The 24,311-nt window shown below is 49.3% G+C and overlaps 1 protein-coding gene and 1 long non-coding RNA gene across 3 annotated transcripts; one reads left to right on the top strand and one right to left on the bottom strand.

Moving 5' to 3' along the window:
- Window positions 1-200: 200 nt before the first annotated feature.
- On the bottom strand, window positions 201-24,032 carry Dpp3 (dipeptidylpeptidase 3). Of its 2 annotated transcripts, none has more exons than XM_006230633.5 (18): window positions 23,789-24,032; window positions 22,604-22,878; window positions 19,574-19,663; window positions 18,959-19,096; window positions 18,203-18,277; window positions 16,842-16,935; window positions 12,838-12,968; window positions 12,612-12,742; window positions 12,474-12,532; window positions 11,491-11,685; window positions 11,201-11,313; window positions 10,744-10,836; window positions 9,470-9,532; window positions 9,243-9,367; window positions 9,014-9,134; window positions 7,288-7,467; window positions 3,095-3,257; window positions 201-759 (listed from the first exon to the last, which is right to left on the bottom strand). In XM_006230633.5, exons 2-18 carry the CDS (start codon window positions 22,871-22,873, stop codon window positions 584-586), a joined length of 2,217 nt encoding a protein of 738 aa, XP_006230695.1. In that variant the 5' UTR covers window positions 22,874-22,878; window positions 23,789-24,032; the 3' UTR covers window positions 201-583. The 2 variants fall into 2 exon arrangements, with proteins under 2 accessions (XP_006230695.1, NP_446200.1); NM_053748.2 differs by having other exon boundaries at window positions 24,009-24,017.
- LOC120099977 (uncharacterized) lies at window positions 512-2,357 on the top strand. The gene is made up of 2 exons (XR_005499557.2): window positions 512-653; window positions 2,027-2,357. It is a non-coding gene; the product is annotated as an uncharacterized LOC120099977 (long non-coding RNA).
- Window positions 24,033-24,311: the final 279 nt, after the last annotated feature.

Consider the following 24,311-nt stretch of genomic DNA (forward strand, 5'->3'; position numbering starts at 1 on the left):
CTTGTGGAGATAATGCATACATACATATATAAATACATACATATCTTAAAAAATAAGTCATAAAGGAGATATCCAGAACCCATGCTGTGAGTTTGTGCCCTCCTTTGGAAATAATATCAAAATCTTATTGTGGACTGGAAGCCAAAAGTGATGTACTGTGCTTTGAACCGAAAGATGAAGAAACACACACATTGCAAAGATGGTGGTTGTCATATTTATTTTTCTGGCTATAAAAGTAATACACGAAGAGCACTGGATTTGGTGAGAATGCTTTGAGCCCTGGCTCTGTCACATGCCACCTGCTGGATCTAGAACAGTTACTTCTCAGAACTGCCACCTTCCCATTTGGAAAACCAGACTAGGCACCCTGTTGAGCTCCCACCACAGATGGCAGTGCAGATCCAGGAAATGAGGACATAATGGTAAACTGGAAAGTGCTGACAAATGGAAGGGGTTAGCATCACCACCCTCAGCTGAGGTAGCACCAAAGTCTGAGCTCCTGCCCTTCCCCCACCTCCTAAACACAATTCAGGGCCACAGACAGCCCTGGTTTGATGAAAGGGGAGAGTCCACACAGATCTTCTCAAGCCTGGCCAGATGGGGCCTCCTGGACCTGATCCCTCCAGAATTGAGCATCTGCTGTGGCCAGCTGGGTAAGAACCTCCTCCAACTCAGGCCCATCCTCCGGAAACCGTTCACAGAAGGATCGGATGAGACCAGCCGCTGAGGCCTCATACTCTACAAGTTGCACTTCTGAGCCTGGGAGATGGGGAGAAAACAGCAGCACAGAAAGATGTGGTTACACAGTAAGATTCACAGGGGCAGCAAGTTCTGACTGAGCTCTCCTGTACAAAGTGTTGACAAACTGTTCAGCATTCGGGCTAGTTATCTAGTTAAGGCATGGACATAACACTTGGAGGAAGACAGAATTATATGGAGGAGAGGAGACTTAAATGATCTGCCACCTGTGCTCTCATCCTTCCCTTAAGTCAAGATTTGTTTTTTTTTTTTTTAATTTTTTTTTTCCCCCGGAGCTGGGGACCAAACCCAGGGCCTTGCGCTTCCTAGGCAAGGGCTCTACCACTGAGCTAAATCCCCAACCCCTTAAGTCAAGATTTAAATCAAGTCTGGCGTGGTAGCACACACCATACTTCCAGCACTCAAGGAGCTGGGGAAAAAGGATCATTAATTTTAAGGCTAGCCTAGGAAATCCTGGTTTCAACAAAGCCAACACAACCCCAACAATCACTAACAAAAATGACTGTTAAAAGTGCTGTGTCAGGGGCTGGAGAGATAGCTCAGGGGCTTAGAGTACTTGTTGCTCTTGTTGAAGAGCAGCCAGCTCTTAGTTTGGCCTCCAGCACTCATGTGGTGGCTCACAACCATCTGTTATTCCAGTCGAAAGAGATCCAGTGCCTTCTTGTGGCTTCCAAGGGCACTGCATGCACATAGTGCACACACATAACATGCAGGCAAAACATACATCAAATATATAAATCTGAAATCAATTTTCAAGTGCTATATTAGATCAAACAAGATAGTTTTCAGCCTCTTGAAACTCACAATGCAGCAACTGCTTCATGTCTAGACCATGGGCGAGTTTCCCAAGCTGCTCTAAGCCTCAGTGCCTTGTGGGTAAAGTGGGGAATGAGCACAGTGACTCTCCTTCTGTGCTATGGGGACTGCACGTGTTAGAGCATCAGCGGGGTGCTCGGCAGTGGCTCTGAGCATCTTACCTGTTTAATGGGCCTGTCTCAGGGTCCCCTTGATCACTCCTCAGCTGCTCAACCTTTGCACTGTGTAGTATGTGGCACTGAGAGGTATACAGTATGTGGCACTGAGAGGTATACAGTAGCTAAGAGTGCAGCCTTCAGGCTAACATGACCTAAGCTCAAGTCCTGACTCTGTGAAGACCATTTGTGTGTATTTCAGTTCCCAGAGGAAGCGGTGAGGGGATGTGAAGACCATTCTTCCCTGGGCTTGGGGAGTTCAACCTTGAAAAATTCCTTTCTTTTATTTTTTTCAGTACCGGGGACGGAACCTGGGACCTTCTATGGCTGCCAGTGAGCTACAATCCTAGCCTATTGTGAAAACACTTCACCCAGTCCCGAGGGCCTGCAAGTCCTCTCCACCACCACTTCCACTACTACCACCTACCAAGTGCTGGGAGTAGAACCCAGGGCCTCTTACATATGGGGCCGATGTTCTACCATGGACCACACTCCAGCTCACCACTACCTTTAAAACCTCCAACCTGTTCCTCCCAAGACCTTTCCTGGACACTCTGAAGCTATAGATGTAGGCTTTTATCCGAGTCTTCTGGGCACTGTTAGTATCCTTTAAACCTTTGTGATTAATATCTTGGTTGAGTTTTCATTGCTAATGGGCTCTGAACTACTTCAGAAAATGGCCTCAGTTCCATCCACTGTTCCGTCCCTCAGGGGCCTCCATGTATCAAAGCACAAAGAAACTGAGGCAGAGAGGTAAGAGACTGAAGGGGTTATTTCACGTTGAAGGGCTGGAGACGGCATGTCTCAGAGAGGTGCCATTTAACAGGGACCTGACCAACAAGGAGAATCATTCCGGCACAGATTCGAAGGACACCATGCCAAGCAGAGAGAACAGTGTGTACAAAGGCTGTCGAGTACAGTGGCCTTGGTGCACTGGAGAGATAGGGCACATGAGGTACCGGCACCATGCAGGCAGGGTCAGGGATGCTGAAAATGGAAATGTTACTTGAGAAGGGTCCAGAACATCTTCATTCTGAATGTTGCTGATTCAAGTTCTCGGAGGTCCCAGGACTACGCAGTCCCAGCTCATTGCCTGGCTTTACCTCCTACTAGGACCTTCCACAGTCAGGATCCTCCATGGCCTGGCCTGGCCTCTACAAGCTCCTACTCTGTTGGCCTTCCTGACACCTCTTGCTGCTGCCTGACAACCGGAGTCCCTTTGTGTGTGTGAGATGGAAAACGCTGAGGTTCTGGGTCTGAAGTCTGTCAGAAAGAGTGTGGCGGAGGGAGCCCTCCCTGAACCAATCGCATCATCGGCTCTCTTGGAGAGACCTCAGGTAGACAAATGGTGTGACATCTGTTACCTTCCAGGCGAGTGTTGGGCTGGACAATAAGCTTCCGGGATTCCTTGCGCAGCAATACCGTGTCCCTTAGAGTGAGGAAGCACTCTGGGGGTGCGTCAGTGACCGCCGCATAGCCCTCGTACAGGGCGCGCCCTGCAACCACATCCCCTGTGGACTTCAGCACCTGTAGGAAGGAGGAATTAAGTGCCTAGATGGGCACTCACCTTGCACCCACAAGAGTCTGCCAGCAACCTTGGCCAGTTGTAGCTCTGGATAGGATGTGCTATGGTTTGTCTTTTATGAAATTCTAGAGCTACGGCTTAAAGGCTAGGTTTGGTATGGTGGCATACACACTTAGAAGGTAGAGACAGGAAGATCAACAGTTCAGGGCCATCCTTGACAACATAGGGAGTACAGCCTGAGCTACGTAAGACTGTCTAAAAAGTCAACCATCATAGACAGTTATTTTTTTTTTTAAAAGAAAGTATCTTGCTCTCTCGCTCTCTTGCTCCTTACCCTCTCTCCACCACCACCACCCCCACATACTCATGGCCTGCCTCTACTCCTTTCCTCTCTCTCTGCCTTTCTCTGTCTCTCCTCCCTCAAATCCCTTCCCCATGCCCTGAATAAACTCTATTCTATACTTTAAAAAAGATAGTATCTCAATATATAGACCAGCCGGGCCTTGAACTCACAAGAGACTTGCCTGCCTCTTCCTCCTGAGTGCTAAGATTAAAGGTAGGATGGCCGACAGCTAAAGTTTTTCAAAAGGCTAGTGTCTATTAAGAGGTTGGACTTTGGGGTTGAGAGATGGTTCAGTGGGTAAGAACCACAAGCATGAGTTCAAATCCTGAGCACCCACATAAAAAGCTAGGCACTGACATATGGGCCTGTAACCCCAGTGCTGAGATAGGGGGACAGGAGCATCACTGGGGCTTGCTGGCGGCCAGTCTTGCTCCAGGTTCAGTGAAAGAGCCTGTTTCAAGGCAGCACAGCAGAGAGTAATGGAACAGGACACACACATGTGCATATCCCACACATACATAACACACACACACACACACTCTCTCTCTCTCTCTCTCTTAATTTAAATAAAAAATGGAAGGAGAGGTAGGGCTTTTAAAAGCACCTAGGCTCCTCTGCTGTTAGCGGGATTAATGCCCACACAGAGGCAGCTATGGAAGCATCACCTTTCCCTACAACCATGAGGTTTTACTCTTATGTTGTCTCCTCGCTCAGTCTCTCGCACGCTCCTGGACTTTGGTTATAGTAGACTTCCTTACTATTGTGAACATCGCTCAACTTCTCTTCATGGTATAGTATACACCTCCGGGGACGGCATCATCAGGAGTGATTCAGGCAGAACAGACTACTGGGAATGGGTCCCAGTACCTTCAATGGATCACAAAGTCTGAATGTCTAAGTCTCCAATCTAAAATGACCTGCTGTATGTAGGCATCTTCTGGTATAGCATATTCTAAGTCACATTCAATGTACTACACATTTTGAAAAGTTATATATGTGTATGTGTTTGATGTATGTGCACATATGTGTTTGGTGTGTGCAGAGGAAACCAGAGAAAGGTATTGGGCTCCTATTTTATCATTTTCCTCTTTATTCTCTTGAAACAGAGTTCTCACAAATCTGGAGCCAGAAAGCTCCAATGACCCTCCTGCCTCCACGGTACTACAGTTACAGGGGTACGCAACCAGGCCTGGCCTCTTACATAAGGACTGGGGATTTGAACTCGGGGCCTTATGCTTATGTGGCAAGCATTATTACCCACCGAGCCATCTCTTCAGCCTTACATTGTTGCTGTTGTTGTTGTTTTGTTTTGTTTTTTTGAGACAGAGCCTAGGTTAGCCTCAAACTCATTATGTAGTGAAGGATGATCCTAAACTCCTAGTCCTCCAGTCTCCATTCCTCAGTGCTGGGATCATGGGTTTGAGCCAACACTTTTATTCAGTGTTGAGAACAGGACCCAAGGTTCCATGTACACTACACAAGCACTCTACCAACTGCCTGATAGCCCAGGCCCTTAGATTACTTACAATACCCAATGCAATGGTGTGTTAGTTCTTAATCCATACTGTTTATGGAATGATGACAGGAAAAAAATTGTGAATGTCCAGTACATACGAGATGATTTTCCTGAGTGTGTGTGTGTGAGTGTGTGTGTAAGAGTGTGTGAGTGTGTGTGTGTGTATGTGTGTGTGTGAGAGAGAGAGAGAGAGTGTGTGTGTGTGTGTGTGTGTGTGTGTGTGTGTGTGTGTGTGTGTGAACAGTTGGTTGAATTTATGGATGTGGAATTGGGGGCTCCAGAAAGAGGACTATAGGAATAACAGGAATCAGGGAGTCCCCGGGCAGAACGAAGAGCCCATGTCATGTCTGAATGTGGGGCTCCCACAGTTCAGCCAGCCAGTCACATAGGAATTGAGCCCACTGTTGCCAGACCTTCCAAGAAGCTACAAATTCATATTCATACCTAATCTTTGCTAACACCAGTTTTAAAAAAAAAAAAAAACCACCATGGCTGATACAATAAACAGCTGCCTCAAAGATGGTGTCATCTTGTTCCTATGAAACTCTGCTGAGGAGGCTGAACAGGATGAGCTAAGATTGCCCTGTGCATGGACCAAACGGGGCCACTCACAACCAGCATGCCTTTATCCCAGCACTAGGGAGACAGAAGCAGGTCAGTCTCTGTGAGTCGGACACCCAACTATCCTGGTCTACACAGAGAGTCACAGGCCAGCCAGGGTTATAGAGTGAGACCCTGCTCAAATTAATTAAAAAAAAAAAAAAAAAAAAACAAACCCAAAAGGAGAGCTGATTCAACATTGCCTAGGAGCCGGCAGATTCGATTCCTATACCTAATGCTCTGGTACCCACTAGATTTAGTGCCCTTCCTATCTCAGACGCTGCCACAGACACCATGCTTCTCATCTAGTGGCTTTTATCCTCATTCACTTTTGTGGTGACAGAGGGGATGAAACCCAGGCAGGGTCTCGCATGTATTAAGCACATACTCTACCTCCAGCCCCTAGTTTAATTATATTAAACTTTACAAACAAGTGTTTTAGTGGGGTGTAATGGTACACACCTGAAATTTCAGCACTTGGGAGGCAGTATTAAGCACATACTCTACCTCCAGCCCCTAGTTTAATTATATTAAACTTTACAAACAAGTGTTTTAGTGGGGTGTAATGGTACACACCTGAAATTTCAGCACTTGGGAGGCAGAGGCAGAAGCAGGAGGAGGACACGAGTTGAAGGCTAGCCTGGTCTAACATAGTGAGGTCTAGGCCGTCCGGGGATACATGTAAGATTGTCTCAAAATGTTAAAAAAAAATTTTAAAAAGATGAAAAAGGGAGTGAGTTCAGCAGGTAAACACGCCTGTTACACAGCCTGTCGACCCGAGGCTGAGCCCCCAAATCTACACAGAAGCACAGGAGGTTCAGCTCCACAAGTTACTTCTGACCTCTGTATACACACCAAGGCACATGCACAACCCTCAGTATCACACACACACACACACTCTCTCTCTCTCTCTCTCTCTCTCTCTCTCTCTCTCTCTCTCTCTCTCTCAGAAGCAAAAAGACCCCCAATTCCCACACATTTTACCGAAAGTTGTTTTCGATCCTTCCTGGAAACAGATGGGTACACTATCATGAAGACATACTTTGACTCCTAATTCAAGTAATCATAATGCTATGATTTATGATATGTGAATTGTTGAAAGCACCCAATAGAGCCCTGTTCTGGTAGAAAGCGCTACACCATAAAGACAGGTTTCCTCATGGAGCTGGAGAGATGGCTCAGGGGTTAAGAGCACTCGTCCAGAGGACCTGGGTTTGATTCCCCCCACACATGGTGGTTCACAACCACATGCAGCCCAGATGCAAGTGACTTGGTGCCCTCTTCGGCCTCTGCAAGCACCAGGCCTTCCTTTCCAGTCTTGCTCAACATCGCTCACAGCAGGGTTACCACCATTCACTCTGGTCGTGGTCTAAAGGCGCCCTGCTAACTTTGTTTCCCGTTTGCTGTCTGCATTCCTTCTTGTCCATGTGAGAAACTGCTCGTGGCTTACTCTGTCACTAGAAAGAGTTGCAGGATGAAGGAACCGTCCAGGAGGTTGAGGTCTTGACAGGTGGGAGAGAGGGACAGAAAAGAGGCTGGTGGGAGCTAAGATGAGAGAGAGACCTTCCCTTACCTGCAGTCTCCGGAGGAACCGCTCCAAAGCAGGTTTGCCCACTGACCGGATCTTGCTGCGGTCCAGGTGGACACGGGCATCTGGGCGCCCATCAGAGCCTGTGGTGGGGGTGACGGTAACGAGTCCTTCGCCAGCTTCCAGCAAAACCCTCAGGATCACAAACCGGGCCTGCATGTGGGCCTGCCAGGGCCAGGGGAAAGAGTCCGTGTGTAGCCGATATTGAGTGCTTGGTGAAAACTCGTTAATGTGTTCAACATGCTAACTGTTATCTGTCTTCCATTTATTCCCTCTTATCCTGGGGGTCTGTTCTGCCCGCTCCTCTCCCCTCAATTTTTTCCTTTCTCCTGTGTTCACAGAGGCAGGTGCTGTGAGCAGAACCTGGTACTCTATCAACCCCCCTGCCCCCCACCATTTGCCACGCCTCTCAGTGCTCCAGACCACAGCTACTCATGCAATCCCCTCACTAAAGACCTGGAGGGCTCTCCCAACCAAGAAGGCATCAGCATCCCCACTTTTACATGACGAAGCATTGAGGCCCAGAGAAGGGAAGTGCCTGGTACAAGGTCACACAGCTACTAAGGGAGTCAGGAGTCAAAGCTCAGTCCAAACTCTAAAATGTGTACTTTCTTTTATATGTGTGTGTGTGCACACACACATCAATTTTCTAAGTTTTTAAAAATGTATTTCATTTTTATTTTATATGTATGGGTGTTTTGTTTACACGTATGTGCACCACATGCATGCAGTGTCTGTGGAATCCAGAAGGTGTTGGATTCCTTGGAACTGGAATTAGACACAATTTTCCTAGCTGTCATCTGAGTGCTGGAATTGAACCCGGGTCCTCTGGAAGAGCAGCCAGGGCTCATTACTGAGCCATCTCTCCAGCCCTCTTTTTTTTGAGATGGGATCTTGCTATGTCACCCAGGCCTCTCAGGAATTCTTGGACTCAGGGAAACCCCATATTAGCTCCCTAGTAGCTGCAAGGCTTTATAGGGTGTATCCCTTGATGATATACACTGACTCCTCAAAATGTGCTTATTTGATTTTGTTAAAAAATAAAAATAAAAAGGCCAGTAAAGTAAATTGACGAGTAAAACATTGGCCACGCAAGCATTAACAACCTGAGCTTGATTCACAGGATTCAAAATGGAAGGAGAAAACTGGTTCTCTGACTCTCCAAAAACTGTTCTGTGGTATACACCACCCACACACACACACATAACACACACACACAGACACACACACATAACACACACACACAGACACACACACATAACACACACACATTATAAGTTAAAAAAAATTAAATCACTGTAGGTTACCATAGTTTCAAACTATATGTTGGCCAGGTATGGTGGTGCACATCTTTAATCCCAGCAATTCAAGAGGCAGAGGGCTCTCTGTGAGTTCGAGGCCAGCCTGGTCTACAGAGTGGGTTCTAGAACAGCCAGGGCTACACAGAGGAGCCCTGTCTAGAAAAGTACAAAACAAAACAGAACAACAAAAACCTATTTGTTGTGACTGAGCGGCTGAGTCCAATGGCTCAGAAGGAAGACCGCATGAATCTGAATCCTGACTCTTCTTCCGGCAGAAATGTGATAGGGCATTTCCCACAATAGATCTGGGGTTAGAGTTTAAGTTTATCTGCCTTAGGGGGTGCACTTGTCCCATCCATGCACCCAGAATCCTGACTGTGGCCACATGGCTGGCTCCTCGCCTGTCCCACCTGTCGCCAGTTGGCCGTCTCTGGGGTGTAGAACTCCAAAGCCAACAGCCCAGCCCGGACCATGTTGAGCCAGTTCACATAGATGACATCTTCTGCGTCAGTTCCCTCAAAGCCAAAGATCCTGTGGGAGCAGAGACAGGGATGATCAGGTTAGCGCCACGCTCCAGGACCTTCTGAGCTGCGCAGAGAGGGGACTCAGCCCTCCGCCCCGCTAGCCCACTGTCCTTACTGAAGTACTTGGGGGTTGAGACAGAGGTAGAGGCCCACGCTCTCAGCCCGGCACTCTTCGTAGCTGGAGGCAATGGTGCTAAATTTGCTATCCCATGTCTCTCCACTCCGGTACCAGCTCTGGATCTAGAAGGATGACCCAGGACCCAAGAGTCAGGCCCTGCCTGTGCCCCCCACTCCCACCCCCACCCCGTCCCAGCCACCTGGCTCCACAGAGGCTCTCCTTACCTGCTCCCCAGTCTCTGGGTTGATCACTGTCTCCTGGTCAAAGTTGAAAGCACCTTTCTCATCCTGTAGAAAAAAGACCGTGAATGTGGGGTGGGCTAGGTTAATAGTGTCCCTGGGCAGAATCGAAGTGGCTCAGAAAGGAAGGGGAGGCTCTGAGGCAACCCACAGAGTTCTGTGATGCCAACCACTCCTCAGGTCCCTGTACAGAGGGGGAAACCAGCGTCCAGACAAGGAAGGGACCACCTTGGGAACTCACTCTCCAGAACTGTGGAGAGACACCCAGTGTAGACCACCGAGCATGGCTGCTTCTCCCCACGTGCTTCTGGTGCCACCATGCATGCTACCAACACGGCCCTTCCCACGCCACCAGGCCAAGCATCTTTCAGTCACCTCCTGGGGAAGGCTCTATCACCAACACAGATCACCGGTGCGGAAAAAGGAGGCTCAGAGACCAAGAGCCCCAAACTGGAATCAGCCCCAGTAACCTCTGTGCCTCCCAGGTACCAACACGTTTACTAAAACCCCATTGTGCCAGGGTTCACACTTCACCTTCCTTCCCTTCGTCACAGTAGTTCACATGATGGAACCCCACTGTACGGATGGGTCCACCGGGGCCCAGCCAGAAGAAAAGATAAAAGACTGGATGAGACACCATGCTGGGCTGCTGACCCTTCAGCTGCTCTCTGAAGTCTCTGGACTTACCAGGTGCAGCTCCATCATCTGGGGAGGCAGCCCCACTAGTGAGCGCAAGCCTAGCCCAGAGCCCCATTCTCACCTCCTTACTCTCCTATGGTTAGTTGTGGCTCCACACTGGGAGCCTGCAAGTCTCCTTGGCATGCTATAAAGACTATCAGCCTTCTCACGTTTCCCAAATGCAAGCCAAGGGCTCCAGGCACTGTGGCCAATGGGGAAGAAGTGCTCTGGGGACTCAGAAAAGACTTGAATTGACCTCCCTGCAAAATGTTCCAGGAGCCCAGAGACATGAACAGGTAAACAGGGTTCTTCAGGATAGCTCAGCTGGTGGCTACTGACCAAGAGGAATTGCTGGGCTCAGGCTGGGGAAGCTCCCCTTGAAAGTATGACTCAGGTGGCCCCTAGACAGAGACCAAGAGGGGCCAGTCTCTGCCACTGCCTGCGCCAAGGCTGCAGGCACTGTCTGCCATTGCACCTTGAGCCTGGACTTTTCCAGATACTGAGGGGAGCCGTGGCTCCCTGGGAATGGACAGCTTCACCTACAGGAGGCAGGTCAGGTGGCCCCTGCTGTCCCCACTCACCTGTACAAAGAGCTTGCCGCTGCCATGGCCCAACAGCTCATGTAACCCCACCTGCACATCAAAGGACGGCCCCTTCCAGCGGATGTACAGGTCCTGTCAAGACAAGCAAGTACCCCACTGACCACCACCACCTCACTGTGTGCACACAGCACACCAGTCCTCCCAGTAAGGCCTGTGGGGGGATGTGCTTTCTGGGAGTCTAGCTTATTCCTCGTACACATGTGGAGCAACCCCTGTCACCTCCACGATGACCCAGCGGGAAGGACCAGCACAGTGACCCTCCACTGTGCACCCTGTGAAGAAACGGAAGCTCCCCAGTGACAAAAGGGTCGGTCACAGGGCAGGAAAGTGGCTAAGCCAGAACCAAAGCTGGACTCTGATTTCACCACCATACTGGACCGCATGCCTTCCCACACCAGTACAGCCTAGCCCCAAGCCTCAGGGAGCCCGTGCCCACCTTGTCTTCTTCCTCCATGAAGGTGAGTTTCTCCCGCTTTGTGGCATAGGCCACAGCCAGCACATTCCCCAGAGACACATTCTTAAAGCCCTCTGTCTGTCTCAGGTCATCATCTGGAAGACAGGGAAGAGAGCTGACAGAGGGAAGGGCAGAGGTCAACAGGCACTGAGAGAAGGCTGAGGGGCAAAGGTCAGTTTGTGGTCAGAAATTTGTGGAGAGGGAGGAGTATAATGGGGAGGGGGAGAGGGGGGATGGCTTCCTTGAATTGGGAGGATATGAAGGGAACTCACAGTTGGGGATGTTGATGCCTGCAGGGATGCCAGAGCCGGCAAAGGTAAGGACATCCAGGGAAGTGAAGTCAGGGGTGAGGAACTTGTCCTTCTCAAAGGCAGGAGGCCAAGGCAGCTCCTTCAGCAGCTGCTCAGCACTTGCAACCAGCCGCTCGAACTTTGCACTCATGTCTTTGTTTACCATGGCCACGAAGCCTGTGGGGAGGTGGGGCTGTGGTTTGGCAACCTCCCGGGATCCTATCTACTGCACCCTCCCCAGTTCCTCCATGGATCTCATTCATACTGAACACGGCCGTCTGCAGCAGCCTATGCTGGCTACTGGGCGCCACAAGCCACAAGCCACAAGTCCCAGGCCCCAGGCAGGAAAACGACAGACCCTATGTACTGCCCGCACTTTCCTTCCTCTCTTTCCTTCCTCCCGTCAGGCTGATCTCTGGATTTAGCAACTTGATATATCCAGCCTCCCTAGATAGAATGGGGAGAATGAGAGGAGGCAGAGACCAGTCTGAACCTCCTGCCAACGGCTAGCCCGTGAGATGACAACAGAAGCCGTCTGCTGTCAGCTAGCGATGAAAGATGCCACATCAGTCTCACAGGCAGCCTGGCATTGCCACTCCTACCTGCGGAGAGCATCATCATACACAGGACTCTGTGATGCTCAGAGGTCTGACCACATGGTTCCCGGTCACAGAACGGATGGTGGGCAAATCCAGGCTAAGAAGTCATGTTTGCCTGTCTCCTGAGAACCATGTCAGGTCAGCCGCAGATGGCTCAGAGTCAGGGGAACTGGGCTCAGCTGCCACTACAGTAAATCCTCAGGTTAACTTCGTACTACACAGTACCTGGGACATTATAAGTAAACTGTCCCAGACCGCTGTTATTACCTCTAGGAGGAAGGACAGAACCCTCAAGGAAGAACAGAAGAGTGAATGTGGACCTGTGCAAAGGGATTTCCACCCAGCCTCCCCACCTCCACAAGTTACCTTCAAATTCTCCTCGGGAGCCAAAGGGGTCACGGTAGCTCTCAATGAAGCCAATGTAACTAGAGGAGAAAGGGGGAGAGATGAAGGTGACCTGGCAGAAGGCATGGGGGTGGGGAGAAGCAGAGGTTTGCACCTCACCTCTCTACAATGGGACCTTTGTCCTGAATCCAGAAGCGGGAGCCCCTCTTATGGGCCTCAATGGAACCCTGGGTGAAGCTCTCCACATACTGGGCCAGCATTTGCTCCTGGTGGCTATTGGCTGCATAAGCCTAGAGGTAAAAAGGGCTTTGGTGAGCCTTGGACCGTCCACCTTTGCTGCCCAGAGGTGTTTTGGGTGAGCCCCTCAGTCTCCAGTCAGCCCTACCTTAGCTTTCTCCAAGTGTTCTACCACCTTCTGGAGGATGGGGGCATAGTCCCCACGGGTGACCTGGAAATGATTCCCCTGGAACTCGTAGCTCTTCAGCTTGGAAGTCAACTCAGAGTCGAGAGCAGGTTCTAAGGAATGAGGCGACACTCAGGGAAAAGGCAGTACAGGAACAGACACCTCAGCAGGCTTTCCACTCTGGCCCAGTAAGAACTTTAATGGTTTCCATTGCCAACAGAAATTGGGGTTAAGTTCTCTTCTTCAAACATGCATATATTAGAGGCTAGGGATGTGGCTCAACTGACAAGAGTGCTTGCCTAGCATGCACAAAACCCCAGATTTGATACCTAGCACTGCATAAACCAGGTACGGTGGTGTACACCTGAAATTTTGGAACTTGGGAGGTGGAGAAAGGAGGATTACACTGAGTTTGAGGACAGCCTGAGCTAGAGTAAGACCTTGTCTCAAAACACACAGGGGCTAGAGCTATGGCTCAGAGGGTACAGGTTCTAGCTATCAGGCCTAACGGCCTGAGTGTAGTCCCTAGGGTGTGTCCTCCACAGGGTAAAAGGACAGACTTGACTTCTGTGGATCATCCTCTGACTTCTGTTCCAGGACGTTTGTGCACAGGCTAAATATTTATAAAGGAAGGAAGCACCAACAGTAGGGCATAGTACTGCACGCGGAAACACCATTGGTTGAGAGGTAGATGTAGAGAAAGAGTTCAAGGTCATCTCAGATTCATACACAATGAGGTTAGGGAGGCCCCAAAGATTACAGGAGACACTATCTCCAAAAAAAAGAAAACCAAAAATCAAAAAATAACCTCCGTGGGGCGGCGGGTTGTGAAAGGTACCCTGATTCCTGGTTGAGACAGGTTGAATCCCCCAGGGACCCTAAAAGGGACAGCAGGCGCATTCCCAGCCTCCCACCTAGATCAGGGTGTCACTAGCTGCAGCTCCCCACATACTCCTGTAGAGCGGTTTGAGACAGACCAAGTCACATAGAGCAATGCCCCAAGCCCCTCCTCCATAGGTGCGGACGTGACCACAGTTACATAGGCTTAAGACACGTCAGTCACTAGTAGAGGACAACGCCCCAAACCCTTCCCCCACAGGTGCGGACGTGACCACAGTTACATAGGCTTAAGACAGATCAGTCACTTGTAGAGGACAACGCCCCAAACCCTTCCCCCACAGGTCACGTAGGCTCAAGACAGATCAGTCCTAGAGACAGGACCACGCCACTGAAAATGTAGATGAGGTCTGACCCATCCAAAAATCTGTATTTAAGGGTCATGTTCAGAATTAAAGGTGTTCAAGAGCTGTCTGACAGCTTCTGTCATAAGAGCTGTAACACCACCTCTTGGGGAAGAGATCTGCTCTCCCAAAATTGCTGCCAGAAGCCCTCTTGCACCCCTCACTAGCTAGTTCGTCTCCTGCTGGCTAAGCCTGGCCTGAAACGGAAGGGTTCTGCCGAGTTCTCCTCCTTTCTCCTGGACCCGTCTACCTAACCCGACCAGAGATCTCAGTGGAAAACTTCCAGCGCGGAGGCCCCCAAACCTCCACAAAAAAAAAAAAAAAAAAAAAAAAAAAAAAAAAAAAAACCAATACTCCAGCCGGACAACACTGCATGTCTTTAATCCCAGCATTAGGAAGGCAAAGGCAGGAGGATCTCTGTGAGTTCCAGGCCAGCCAAAGTTACACAGAACCCAGTCTCAAAAAGCAAAAAATAAACAACAACAAAAGCCCAATACTCCATACATACACCAAGAGTTATGATGGGTGGATCTCTGAGTCCAAGGCCAGCCTGGTCTACAGAGTGAGTTCTAGGACAGCCAGGGCAATTTAGAGAAACTATGTCTTGGGGTATGGGAGGATGGAAGCACATTTTGTTTTTGCAAAAGACCCAGGTTCAGTTCCCAGCACCCACATCAGATGTCTCGCAGCCATCTGGAACTCTAATCCCACAGGGTCTGACACCCTCTCCTGGCCTCCAGCACTTTCAAATACAAGGTGCACATAAACTCACACAGGCACATATACACTATACACATAAAAATAAATCTTCAAAAAGGAAAAAGGAGGAAGAAATCAATCCTTGAAAGAAGATAAAAAGAATAAAAAGAGAGTCACATCTCAATGAAAGCTGAGTATAACTGGGGAACAGAAGCCAGCGACAGGAGTTTGTGTAAGGCAAGGAAGGGACCACTAGCCAAGGACAAGAGACACCGAGGCAGTGTTCTAGAAGCTAGAAAAGGAATGCTTTCCAGTATGTGGAACAGAATCCAGGGTCTTGAACACCAAGGTCAGTGCTCAACCCTTGATCCATATTCCCAGCCCCAAAGCCACTCCTGGCCACTGTCCTACCCTGCAACCTCTGCTTGAGCATGGGATCTTCTGAGCTATTGACATGACTCCCTTCTGCTTCCTGTACCTGTGTCCCTTTTCTTTCTTTTTTAAAGATTTATTTGTTTTTATTTTGTGTATATGTATGAGTGTGTGTATATGTATTATGTATGTGTGTATGTGTGTGTATGTGTGTACATGTATTATGTGTGTATATGTATTGTGTGTATATGTATTGTGTGTATGTATGATGTGTGTGTATATATATTATGTGTGTGTATGATGTGTGTATATGTATTATGTGTGTGTATGTATGTGTGTGTATGTGTGTGTATGTGTGTATGCGTGTGTATGTGTGTATATGTATTATGTATGTGTATATGTATTATGTGTGTATGTATGATGTATGTGTATGTGTATGTGTGTATGCGTGTGTGTGTATGTGTGTATATGTATTATGTATGTGTATATGTATTGTGTGTGTATGTATGATGTATGTGTATGTGTATGTGTGTGTATGTATGTGTGTGTGTATGCGTGTGTGTGTATATGTATTGTGTGTGTATGTATTGTGTGTGTGTATGTATGATGTGTGTGTGTATGTATTATGTGTGTGTGTGTGCGTGTGTGCATGTGTGTGCACTACATTCATGTCTGGTAGCTGGGATGCTGGTAACCTAACCCAGGTCCTCTAGAAGAGCAGGAAGTGCTCTTGTCTGCTGAGCCACCTCTCTAGTTGGTGTGCCCCTTTTTTGTCAGAGCAGACTTTGTGCTGGCCCCTAAGTTTTGCTATCGCCCTGTTGCAGCTCATACTGCCCCTCTGTCTGGAGCACAGAGCATGTTCTTTCACTATATGCCCCATGTTTCCACATTGAGCGCCTGAGGATTACCAAGCACTGGGCACAGGGAAAGACTCTGACAGAAACACATTCTAGCAGGAGGCTTGTCATCAAGACACAGATCAGCTAGGACACTAGCGGGAGTGCAGGATGGATCTCTGAAAAGGAATCATCGGGTTGGGGATTTAGCTCAGTGGTAGAGCGCTTGCCTAGGAAGGGCAAGGCCCTGGGTTCGGTCCCCAGCTCTGAAAAAAAGAACCAAAAAAAAAAAAAGAAAAAAGAAAAAAGAAAAGGAATCATCCACATCTAGCTGTGGAATGGAGAGGAGTTGGCTGGGTAAACGAGATGAGCTCCCAGCTGCTCTGGGCAGGAAGTAGGCAATGACCTGTGTAAAGACAGGTGGAGAGATGAAGGGAGGAGGCTCTAGAACGTGCCTAGGGCAGAGTGTTGGAGGCGTGGACCGACTAGGGGTATGGGTGGGTGAAAAAGAGCTAGCAGAGGGTGACACAGGGGCCTAAACGTATTCCCTATCCTTGCTTTATAACAGGTCCCTGCTGCTACTCCGTGTGAGTGAGTGAGAACAGGCTAAGTTCACTCTGGGGTGGGCTTGAAACCAGGTAGAGCCAATCAGAAACCCATGACCACCCACAAGTATTGGCTCACATTAATAAAGGACTCCAGAGAGTCAGGAGCCAGTCTTTTGCTGTATGAAGAGAGAACTGACATTAAAGAACTCTTTCCGCTGGAACAACTGGGCAGCTGCCCTGAGTCACCTGGGTCATAGGTGGCTGACATAGACATTAGGGCCTGAGCGCACCTGTGTTGAGTACTGAAGCCAGTCGCACCTCATAGTGGTACTTCCCTTCCTGGCCGACCACCTTGAAGAGCCGGGTGTTGTATGCACTGAGGTTCTGGAGAAAAAAAAAACAGAGCAGGGTTTGGAGGATGGTGAGATCAAGAAGACTGAAGAGAGTGGAGGAGTGGCCATCCCATGGTCAGTGAGGTAAAGCAGGCTAGGGCCTCTCTGAGGAACCTTCCCAAGCCCACAGGGAGAGCAAGGGATGACTGTCATGCACTGAGTCATACACTAAATGCTAATTTAAAAAAAAACAAAACAACGGTTGGGCTGGAGAGATGGCTCCATGGCTGCTCTTCCAGAGGTCCTGAGTTCAATTCCCAGCAACCACATGGTGGCTCACAACCATCTGTAAAGAGATCCGATGCCCTCTTCTGGTGAGTCTGAGGACAGCTACAATGTACACATATACATTAAATAAATAAATCTTTTAAGAAAAAGATTGTTGGTATACACCTTTAATCCCAGTACCCAGGAAACAAATGCAGGCAGATCTCTGTATGTTCAAAGCCAGCTGGGTCCACATAGTGAGACCTTGTCTCAAAAAAAAATAAATAAATAAAACAATACACTGGGGCTGAGAGGTGGGCCAGCATTAAGAGTGCTTACTGCACTGCTCTTGCAGAGGACCTGGGTTTGGTTCCCAGCATATAAACAGGAGCTCACAACCCGGTCTAACTCCTGTCTCAGGTCAGCCATGGGCTCCTACATACAGGGGTGTACATTACATACTTCAGGTGTGCGAGTCATGCATGTGCGCCCTCTCTCCTCGCTCCCTCTCCCTCTCTTTAATTTACAAATTTAGGCCTAGGGGGCCCACGTGTGTGTCACAGAGCGTGTGTGGAAATCCCAATCGTTTGAAGAATCAATTCTCTTTCTACCATCCCAGAAGATCAAATTCAAGTCACTGGGCTTCCTGCCAAGCACCTTTGACCACTGAGCCATTCACCAGCCCCACGAGCGCCAATTTTCACAAGCTTGATGGTGTGAGGCACAGAGCCACCTCAGTTAACTCTTAGCTGTGTGAGATGGTCTTGGGAGACAGCCACATAGCTGTCAGTGGCTGAGGAACACAGGGTCCGGAAGCCCCGTCTTGGAAATGTGGGAAGGACAGGGAGGATGCATCCTGGCACATGTGTGAATTCTGATTGGCGCAGGTTTACCTCATGCACAAAGAATCCTGAAGTCTTTTCCTTCTCAAGGACCCAAGGTACCCATATGTCTTTGAATTCAAGCGGGGACCCAAGAGCAGGTGGCAGTGGTGCAGGGGTGGGGACAAGAAGCCTCAACAAACTAGTGTCCCAAATGGCCGATCCCCAAACCTGAGAGTCCAGGAAGTCCTGGGCCAGCTTGGCATCTTCCATGGCACAATCCCCAGAGAAATAGGTGGTGACTCCCTGTCGGGGAAGAGACAGTGAGAGAAGAGGTGCTCAGAGAGACAAGACACTGGAATTACTGAGGACACAGGGCAGACCCTATGAGGCAGCTGACAGCTTCCTGCCTAGGCTCCTCGTGTCCTCCCAGCACCTCCACCCTGTCCCATCTATTTCCAGGGGGAATGGTTGTAAAACAGATTTTCACCGTGGACATTTTCAATATTTTCTTCTTTGAGATTGAGTCTCACTATGTAGCCCCACACTGGCCTCAAACTCACGCTTCCCATGCCTCGCCCTCCTGAGGGCTGCAATTACAGGTGTGTGCCACCATGCCTAACTCAGTCCTTCCTTCACCCTCCCTCTCTCTCTAGCTGACCCACCTGTAAGGCTTCCCCCCATGCAGCCCAAGCAACCCCTAGAGGCAGGAACCCCAGCTCCCCCCACATCATTCTCTCCTAGACTCCCTTCTCCTCCCAGCCCTTCTCACCTTCCCTCTTTGTGCACCCACACCCTGCCAGGACAGATCTGGGAGAACTTTCTAGAAACATTCTATGCCGTTCTCTGTGGTGTGGGGGGGGCACTTTAGCTGGAGAGTAGGGGGAAGAGCCTCCTGTCTCCCATCACCAGCTGCCCTTCCATGCATACCAAGCAGCCTCAAGGACGCCTCCACTTTATCAAGTTCCCGGAGGGTGGGGCTCTCACCTCCTTCCCCAGCCCAAGATGTCGAAGCCTTGGTTCCAGGGAGAACATAAGCTCCCCACAGGTCTGCCAAAGGCTCCTGACTTCTTCTGGATGCTGTTGGGCAGCCTTACTCCCAAGGATCACACGCTCCAGCTTTTCCTGCAAGGAGAAGGGAAGTCATTGGTCTGGCCACATGTCCTTCAGACTCCCAGAGCCTCCCTCTTCTTGAACCTAAGACCTTGTAGGAATAGCAGCGACAGCAAGCCCTGAGAAGAGCTGAACCTCAGAACTACTCAATCAGACACGGCACTCAACATTACCAGGCCACCACAGGTATTAACGCCTGAGGCACTGCAGTGCATGCACTCTGCCTTTCCCCAGGGATGAGCAACAGGCGCCTAACAGCTCACATTTGCACAGCCTGCACTTTCGTGACTCTCAGGTCAGCAGTGTGAAAGGACTGTGCTTTTCCTCTGTGTCCATCTGCGGCACCTGGGGATGCTGAGAGACACCGCAGTCCTACTGTCCCAGGGACAGGGCTGTGGGTAGTTCTGCCCCTTCGACTCCAGCAACGGCCTCTTCTTTATCCTCTAACCACAGCTCACTGCTGCCTCCTTGACACCCTCCCCAACTTACCTTGGGCAGGTTAGGGACAAACTTGGTGTCACCGAAGGACTTATAGTTGCCCATGTTGGAGTAGACCCCTGCAGCGTAGACCAGGAATGCCTGGGGAGTGGAGATAACATAGTATCAAACATATAAGACTACTCCCTTTCCCTTTCAGGACAAGGTCTGCCTTTCTTTTTTCCCCAGGGCATACCAGTGTGGGAGAGGCTGAGGAATCACAGGGCAGAACCCTGATCCTAGGAGGCCCCTGTCCAGCCGAATTTGTTGTCATAGATGAATTTTTACCCCTATCCTACTGGGTAGCCAAACTGGTTTCAGCAGCTACCACACACCTGTACCTAGGCTGGTGATAGCAAGAAGTTGCCACCCACAGCTCCAAGGGTAGGCATGTAAGCTAGCTCGGCCAGTGAGAGAATCACCTTCTCTTGCTATAGGCTGATTAACAGTCAAGCTGCCCACTATCACCGGGCCTAGATGCTCTATGACTGAAATGACTTGAGAAAACTGAGGTGAAGATCTTATCTCAAGACAGCATTCAACAACTAAGTCCAGCCACAGCCGAAGCCTCCTCCAGCCCTGGACCTTGCACTTATGTGAGCTAATAATTCTCTTTTCTCTTTTCTTTTCTTTTTTTTTTTTTTTTTTTTTTGAGACAAGGTCTCACTGTGTATTACCAGCTATTCTGGAATGTACTATGTAGACCAGACTGGCCTGTAACTCACAGAGATTCGCCTCTGCCTGCCTCCCAAGTGGTTCAGTCACAGGCATACGTCACCACACTAGGCTCATGACATTGGGTCTCTGCTCCTTACTGACAATACTGAAAATAGTTGACACTTGGGTAGTCCTTCCTACCTACAGGCATTTCCACAGAGATTTACTCTTTTTTTTTTTTTTTTTTTTTTTTGGTTCTTTTTTTCGGAGCTGGGGACCGAACCCAGGGCCTTGCGCTTCCTAGGTAAGCACTCTACCACTGAGCTAAATCCCCAGCCCCAGAGATTTACTCTTAAACAGTAGACCAAGGCCCAGAGACAGGACGCAATAAGCAGAAATTCCAACGACATGGAAAAGTAGTGACCTTGGCTCAGAAATAAACAATCTGATCAATTGCTTCCCCTTATAGAAAACCAGGTCACATTCCCACACACTCCTGGTGGGAATGTATGGAACAGGTCGAAGCATTTTTTTTTTTTTTTAATAAAAGGGTCTCACTACATAGCCCTAGCTGGTCTGGAATTATGTAGAACAGGCTGGCCTGCACTCAGAGATCTTCCTACCCTTGACTCCAGAGTGTTAAAATCAAAGGTGTGCACCACCACACATGGCCTTAGAAGGTAACTTAACAGAATTGGGTCACTATAAATGTTCAGAGCCGGGGTTGGGGATTTAGCTCAGTGGTAGAGCGCTTGCCTAGCAAGCGCAAGGCCCTGGGTTCGGTCCCCAGCTCCGAAAAATAGAAAAGAAAAAAAAAAATGTTCAGAGCCTCCAACCCAGCATTTCTATTTCTACAGACAGTTCCCATTCACAAACTTATACAGGAATGAGCATTGTGGCATTGTTTGCAAGAAAAACTAGAAACCATCTATAATGTCCAGCACAAAAAAAAAAAAAAAGCAAGTAGATTTCTATGAGTTTGAAACCATCCTGGTCTACATAGCAAATTCCAGAACAGCCAGGGGCACATGGAGAAACCCTGTCTTGAAAAACCTAAAAACAAAACAAACAAAACCTCCCAAATACTAATTTGATAACGATGTACACTGCTTTAGAGTGCTTCACAGCCGATAAAAGGGAATAAATATATATACTCCATGGAAATTCTCCAGGACACAGAGATCTGCAAAACGGGCAGTGTACAGAACACTGAGAACAGGACATAAATGGTTAAACAGGGCTGGGGAGAGGCCTCAGGGGGAGAGCGCACTTGCTGAGCAGGACCTAAGTCTGAATATGCAGCACTCACATACAAGTCAGACATGCCACGCACACAGAGCCCCAACACTGGGAGGACGGCCGTGCGCACGGGCCATCATGGGAGCTTGACAGCCAGTCAGCCTCGCCAGAACAACCTTCAGGTTCACTGTAAGACCCTGTTTGGGGACTGAAGATATGGCTCAGTGACTGAGAGCTCTTTATGAGGACCCAAGTTCAGGTCCCAGCACCCATGTCAAGTGAATCCTAGGCCTCTTTCCTCCATAAGCAACATACACTGACACACACATACACTTAATAAAACAAATCTTTGTTTTTTTTTTTCTTTGTTTTTTTTTTCTTTGTTTTTTTTTTTTCTTTGTTTTTTTTTTTTTTTTCCGGAGCTGGGGACCGAACTCAGGGCCTAGCGCTCTACCACTGAGCCAAATCCCCAACCCCAAAACAAATCTTTGTAAAAGAGATCCTGTTCCGAGGGATAATAAAGGGATCAGCCACAGTGCCTACCTCCTAAGGGACTGTGCATGCTTTGTACGTTTCTGAACTGCTGCAATGTACCAAGACTTAAGTATGTTATTTGGCCAATACAATCACAGACACGAACTAAGAGACAGACAGAACATTCTACCCAGGTCCCTTACAAACCCCGATTTCTACCCAGGCTGCCTGCCTTCCTCTGTCCCTCAGTATCAGGTGTACAATCACGGCAGACTGCCAAGAACCATGGAGCCTAGGCTGGCCTCAAACTCACAGCAATCTTCCTGCCTCAGCTTCTCACGTGCCGGAATTCAAGGTGTGTGCCACCATGCCTGGCTTGCTTCCCTGCATCTTGAAGAGGCACTGTTCTAAGTGCCCACAATACTAAGGGCAGACCATGTACATATTCTACAGATAACAAGCCTGAAGCTACAGAGGTCTGTGTGTGTGTGTGTGTGTGTGTGTGTGTGTGTGTGTGTGCGTGTGCGTGTGCACACGCACACACACTCACATGCTAGCACCCTAGCCTAATCCTCTACCTGGTTGGAGAGAGAGATCTATGCCTCTTGATCCTGGTCCTTCACACCCTTCTAGAAGTGCCTCAGGAAACCAGGCTGGCATATGAGAACTGACCTGATACTCTTCTTCAGTCAGGCCCTCAGCCAGGGCATGTTGGCGTAGCTGGTCAGGGTCCTGGGCACGGAAGAGGCGGCTAAGCAGGGCATAGATGTAGGGGGCTTCAGGAGATGTCTGGAGCAGCACAGCCAGGCCTCCATACCAAGCGGCTCTAGACAGGTGATGGGCATAGAGGCGCTCTGTGGGTGACAGCAGGCGGAATGCCTCCCGGCAGTCCAGGCTAGACACACCGATGTCATTGGGCAGGATGTACTGGGTATCTGCCATGAGCCCTGCAAGAACACATCACAGCCATCTCAGAGAACACACCATCTTCACGTCTGCTGTGAAATCTCATGAGCCAATTAACTTCTCCCACCCAAAAGCCCAGGACGGAGTAATCAGTAGCACACATTCACCTAAAATGCTAAAATCCAAAGACTCAAATACTTACTGGGCCAGCTTTGGCCAGTGGCCTCTCGGACTTAAAGTCTGAATCCAACTACCTCCTTATTACAGATGGGGAAACTGAGGCTCAAAGATGCCAAGCATACGAAGGAAGAACCAGCAGAATAGAGCCTCATTACTAGACTCCCAGCCCTGGCCACTCCCTATCTCATTTCCACCTTCTCGGACTTCCTAACCTCTGTCCTGGATTTCCCAACCCCTCTAGCTCATCACAACAGCTGAGACAGGCTTCATGCTGCATATCCACCCCACTGTTCCTGCTCCACCACAGGGTCTAAAAGCCAAGCCAGCCACTTCATTTTCCTGCATCTCTCCTCCTCTGTAAAACTGACTGTGAATATGACACCCAGCTCAACAGCTGGGTATGGAAATTAGAAAAGGCCTTTCCAGGACAGCGATGGAAGGCAGTTGATAGGGTTTGCCCAGCAACAACCAGGCCCTGAAACCCTGTCAAAAAATAAATAAATCAAAAAGAGTAATAATGATGCTTCTTCCCAGTTCTTCCCTCCCAGCATCTGCCCCAGTCTCATCTCTTTCTTCAGCCCTGTTTTCTTCTGTGGCTCTGTTGGGAAGCCAGATAAGGTCACAACCCATTTTCCAGATAGGGACCATATGACACTTGGAAAGCAAGCAACTTATCGAAAGCTTTTCAGACCAGCTGGGACTGGGAATTCCAAACCCACCACATTCTCCACGCCCCGCCCCTGACTAAGGACACGTTTCCACCCTCCGTACCCCTTATTCGCGCGGCTCCACCCCATCTATCCCTTCGCTCGGAAAGAGGTGTTAACTCTTTACTGTCTGGAAATTCTCCTTGCCCGAAAGCTGGGAGAGCTTTGGAAGAGGGACTGAAGAGTGGACGGAAAGAGGATGATCTTGCATGCACATCCAGGCCTTGCTCTGATCTCCTGAAGAGGACACATCGTGACCCCCAAACCAGGACGCTGTGCCTCACCTGCTGCAGCTGCTCCGTTCGCAAACTCACTTCCTGCTTCCGGCTCTCCTCCCCATACATTGGGACACAAGCTCCGCCCCCACCAATAATCTGGCCCCAGGGAGCAGACGAGCAGCAGCTACAGCCAGTAGAGAGACCGAAGACAGCACCTCCCCTCATTTTTCCCCGCCCCCAGGCGCTAAGGGTGGTGCTTGCTTGCAAGGACCCTGAGGCCTTAGCCTTTTGTCTACTGGCCATCAACAGTACAGACGAGTGGTGTCTGGCAAGGGTTGGTGAAGTAGTTTGAGTATCTCAGTACCCCGC

Source organism: Rattus norvegicus, chromosome 1 (genome assembly GCF_036323735.1).
Source record: "Rattus norvegicus strain BN/NHsdMcwi chromosome 1, GRCr8, whole genome shotgun sequence".
NCBI lineage: Eukaryota > Metazoa > Chordata > Mammalia > Rodentia > Muridae > Rattus > Rattus norvegicus.

Excerpts from the sequence above, each read along its gene's own strand:
- Dpp3 (XM_006230633.5), bottom strand. The coding sequence starts at position 22,873 with ATGGCAGATACCCAGTACATCCTGCCCAATGACATCGGTGTGTCTAGC. Across the intron at positions 10,837-11,200 it reads TCATGGAGGAAGAAGACAAG|GACCTGTACATCCGCTGGAA; the intron begins GTGGGCACGGGC and ends TTGTCTTGACAG. Across the intron at positions 9,135-9,242 it reads CTCAACCCCCAAGTACTTCA|GATCTTTGGCTTTGAGGGAA; the intron begins GTAAGGACAGTG and ends CTGCTCCCACAG.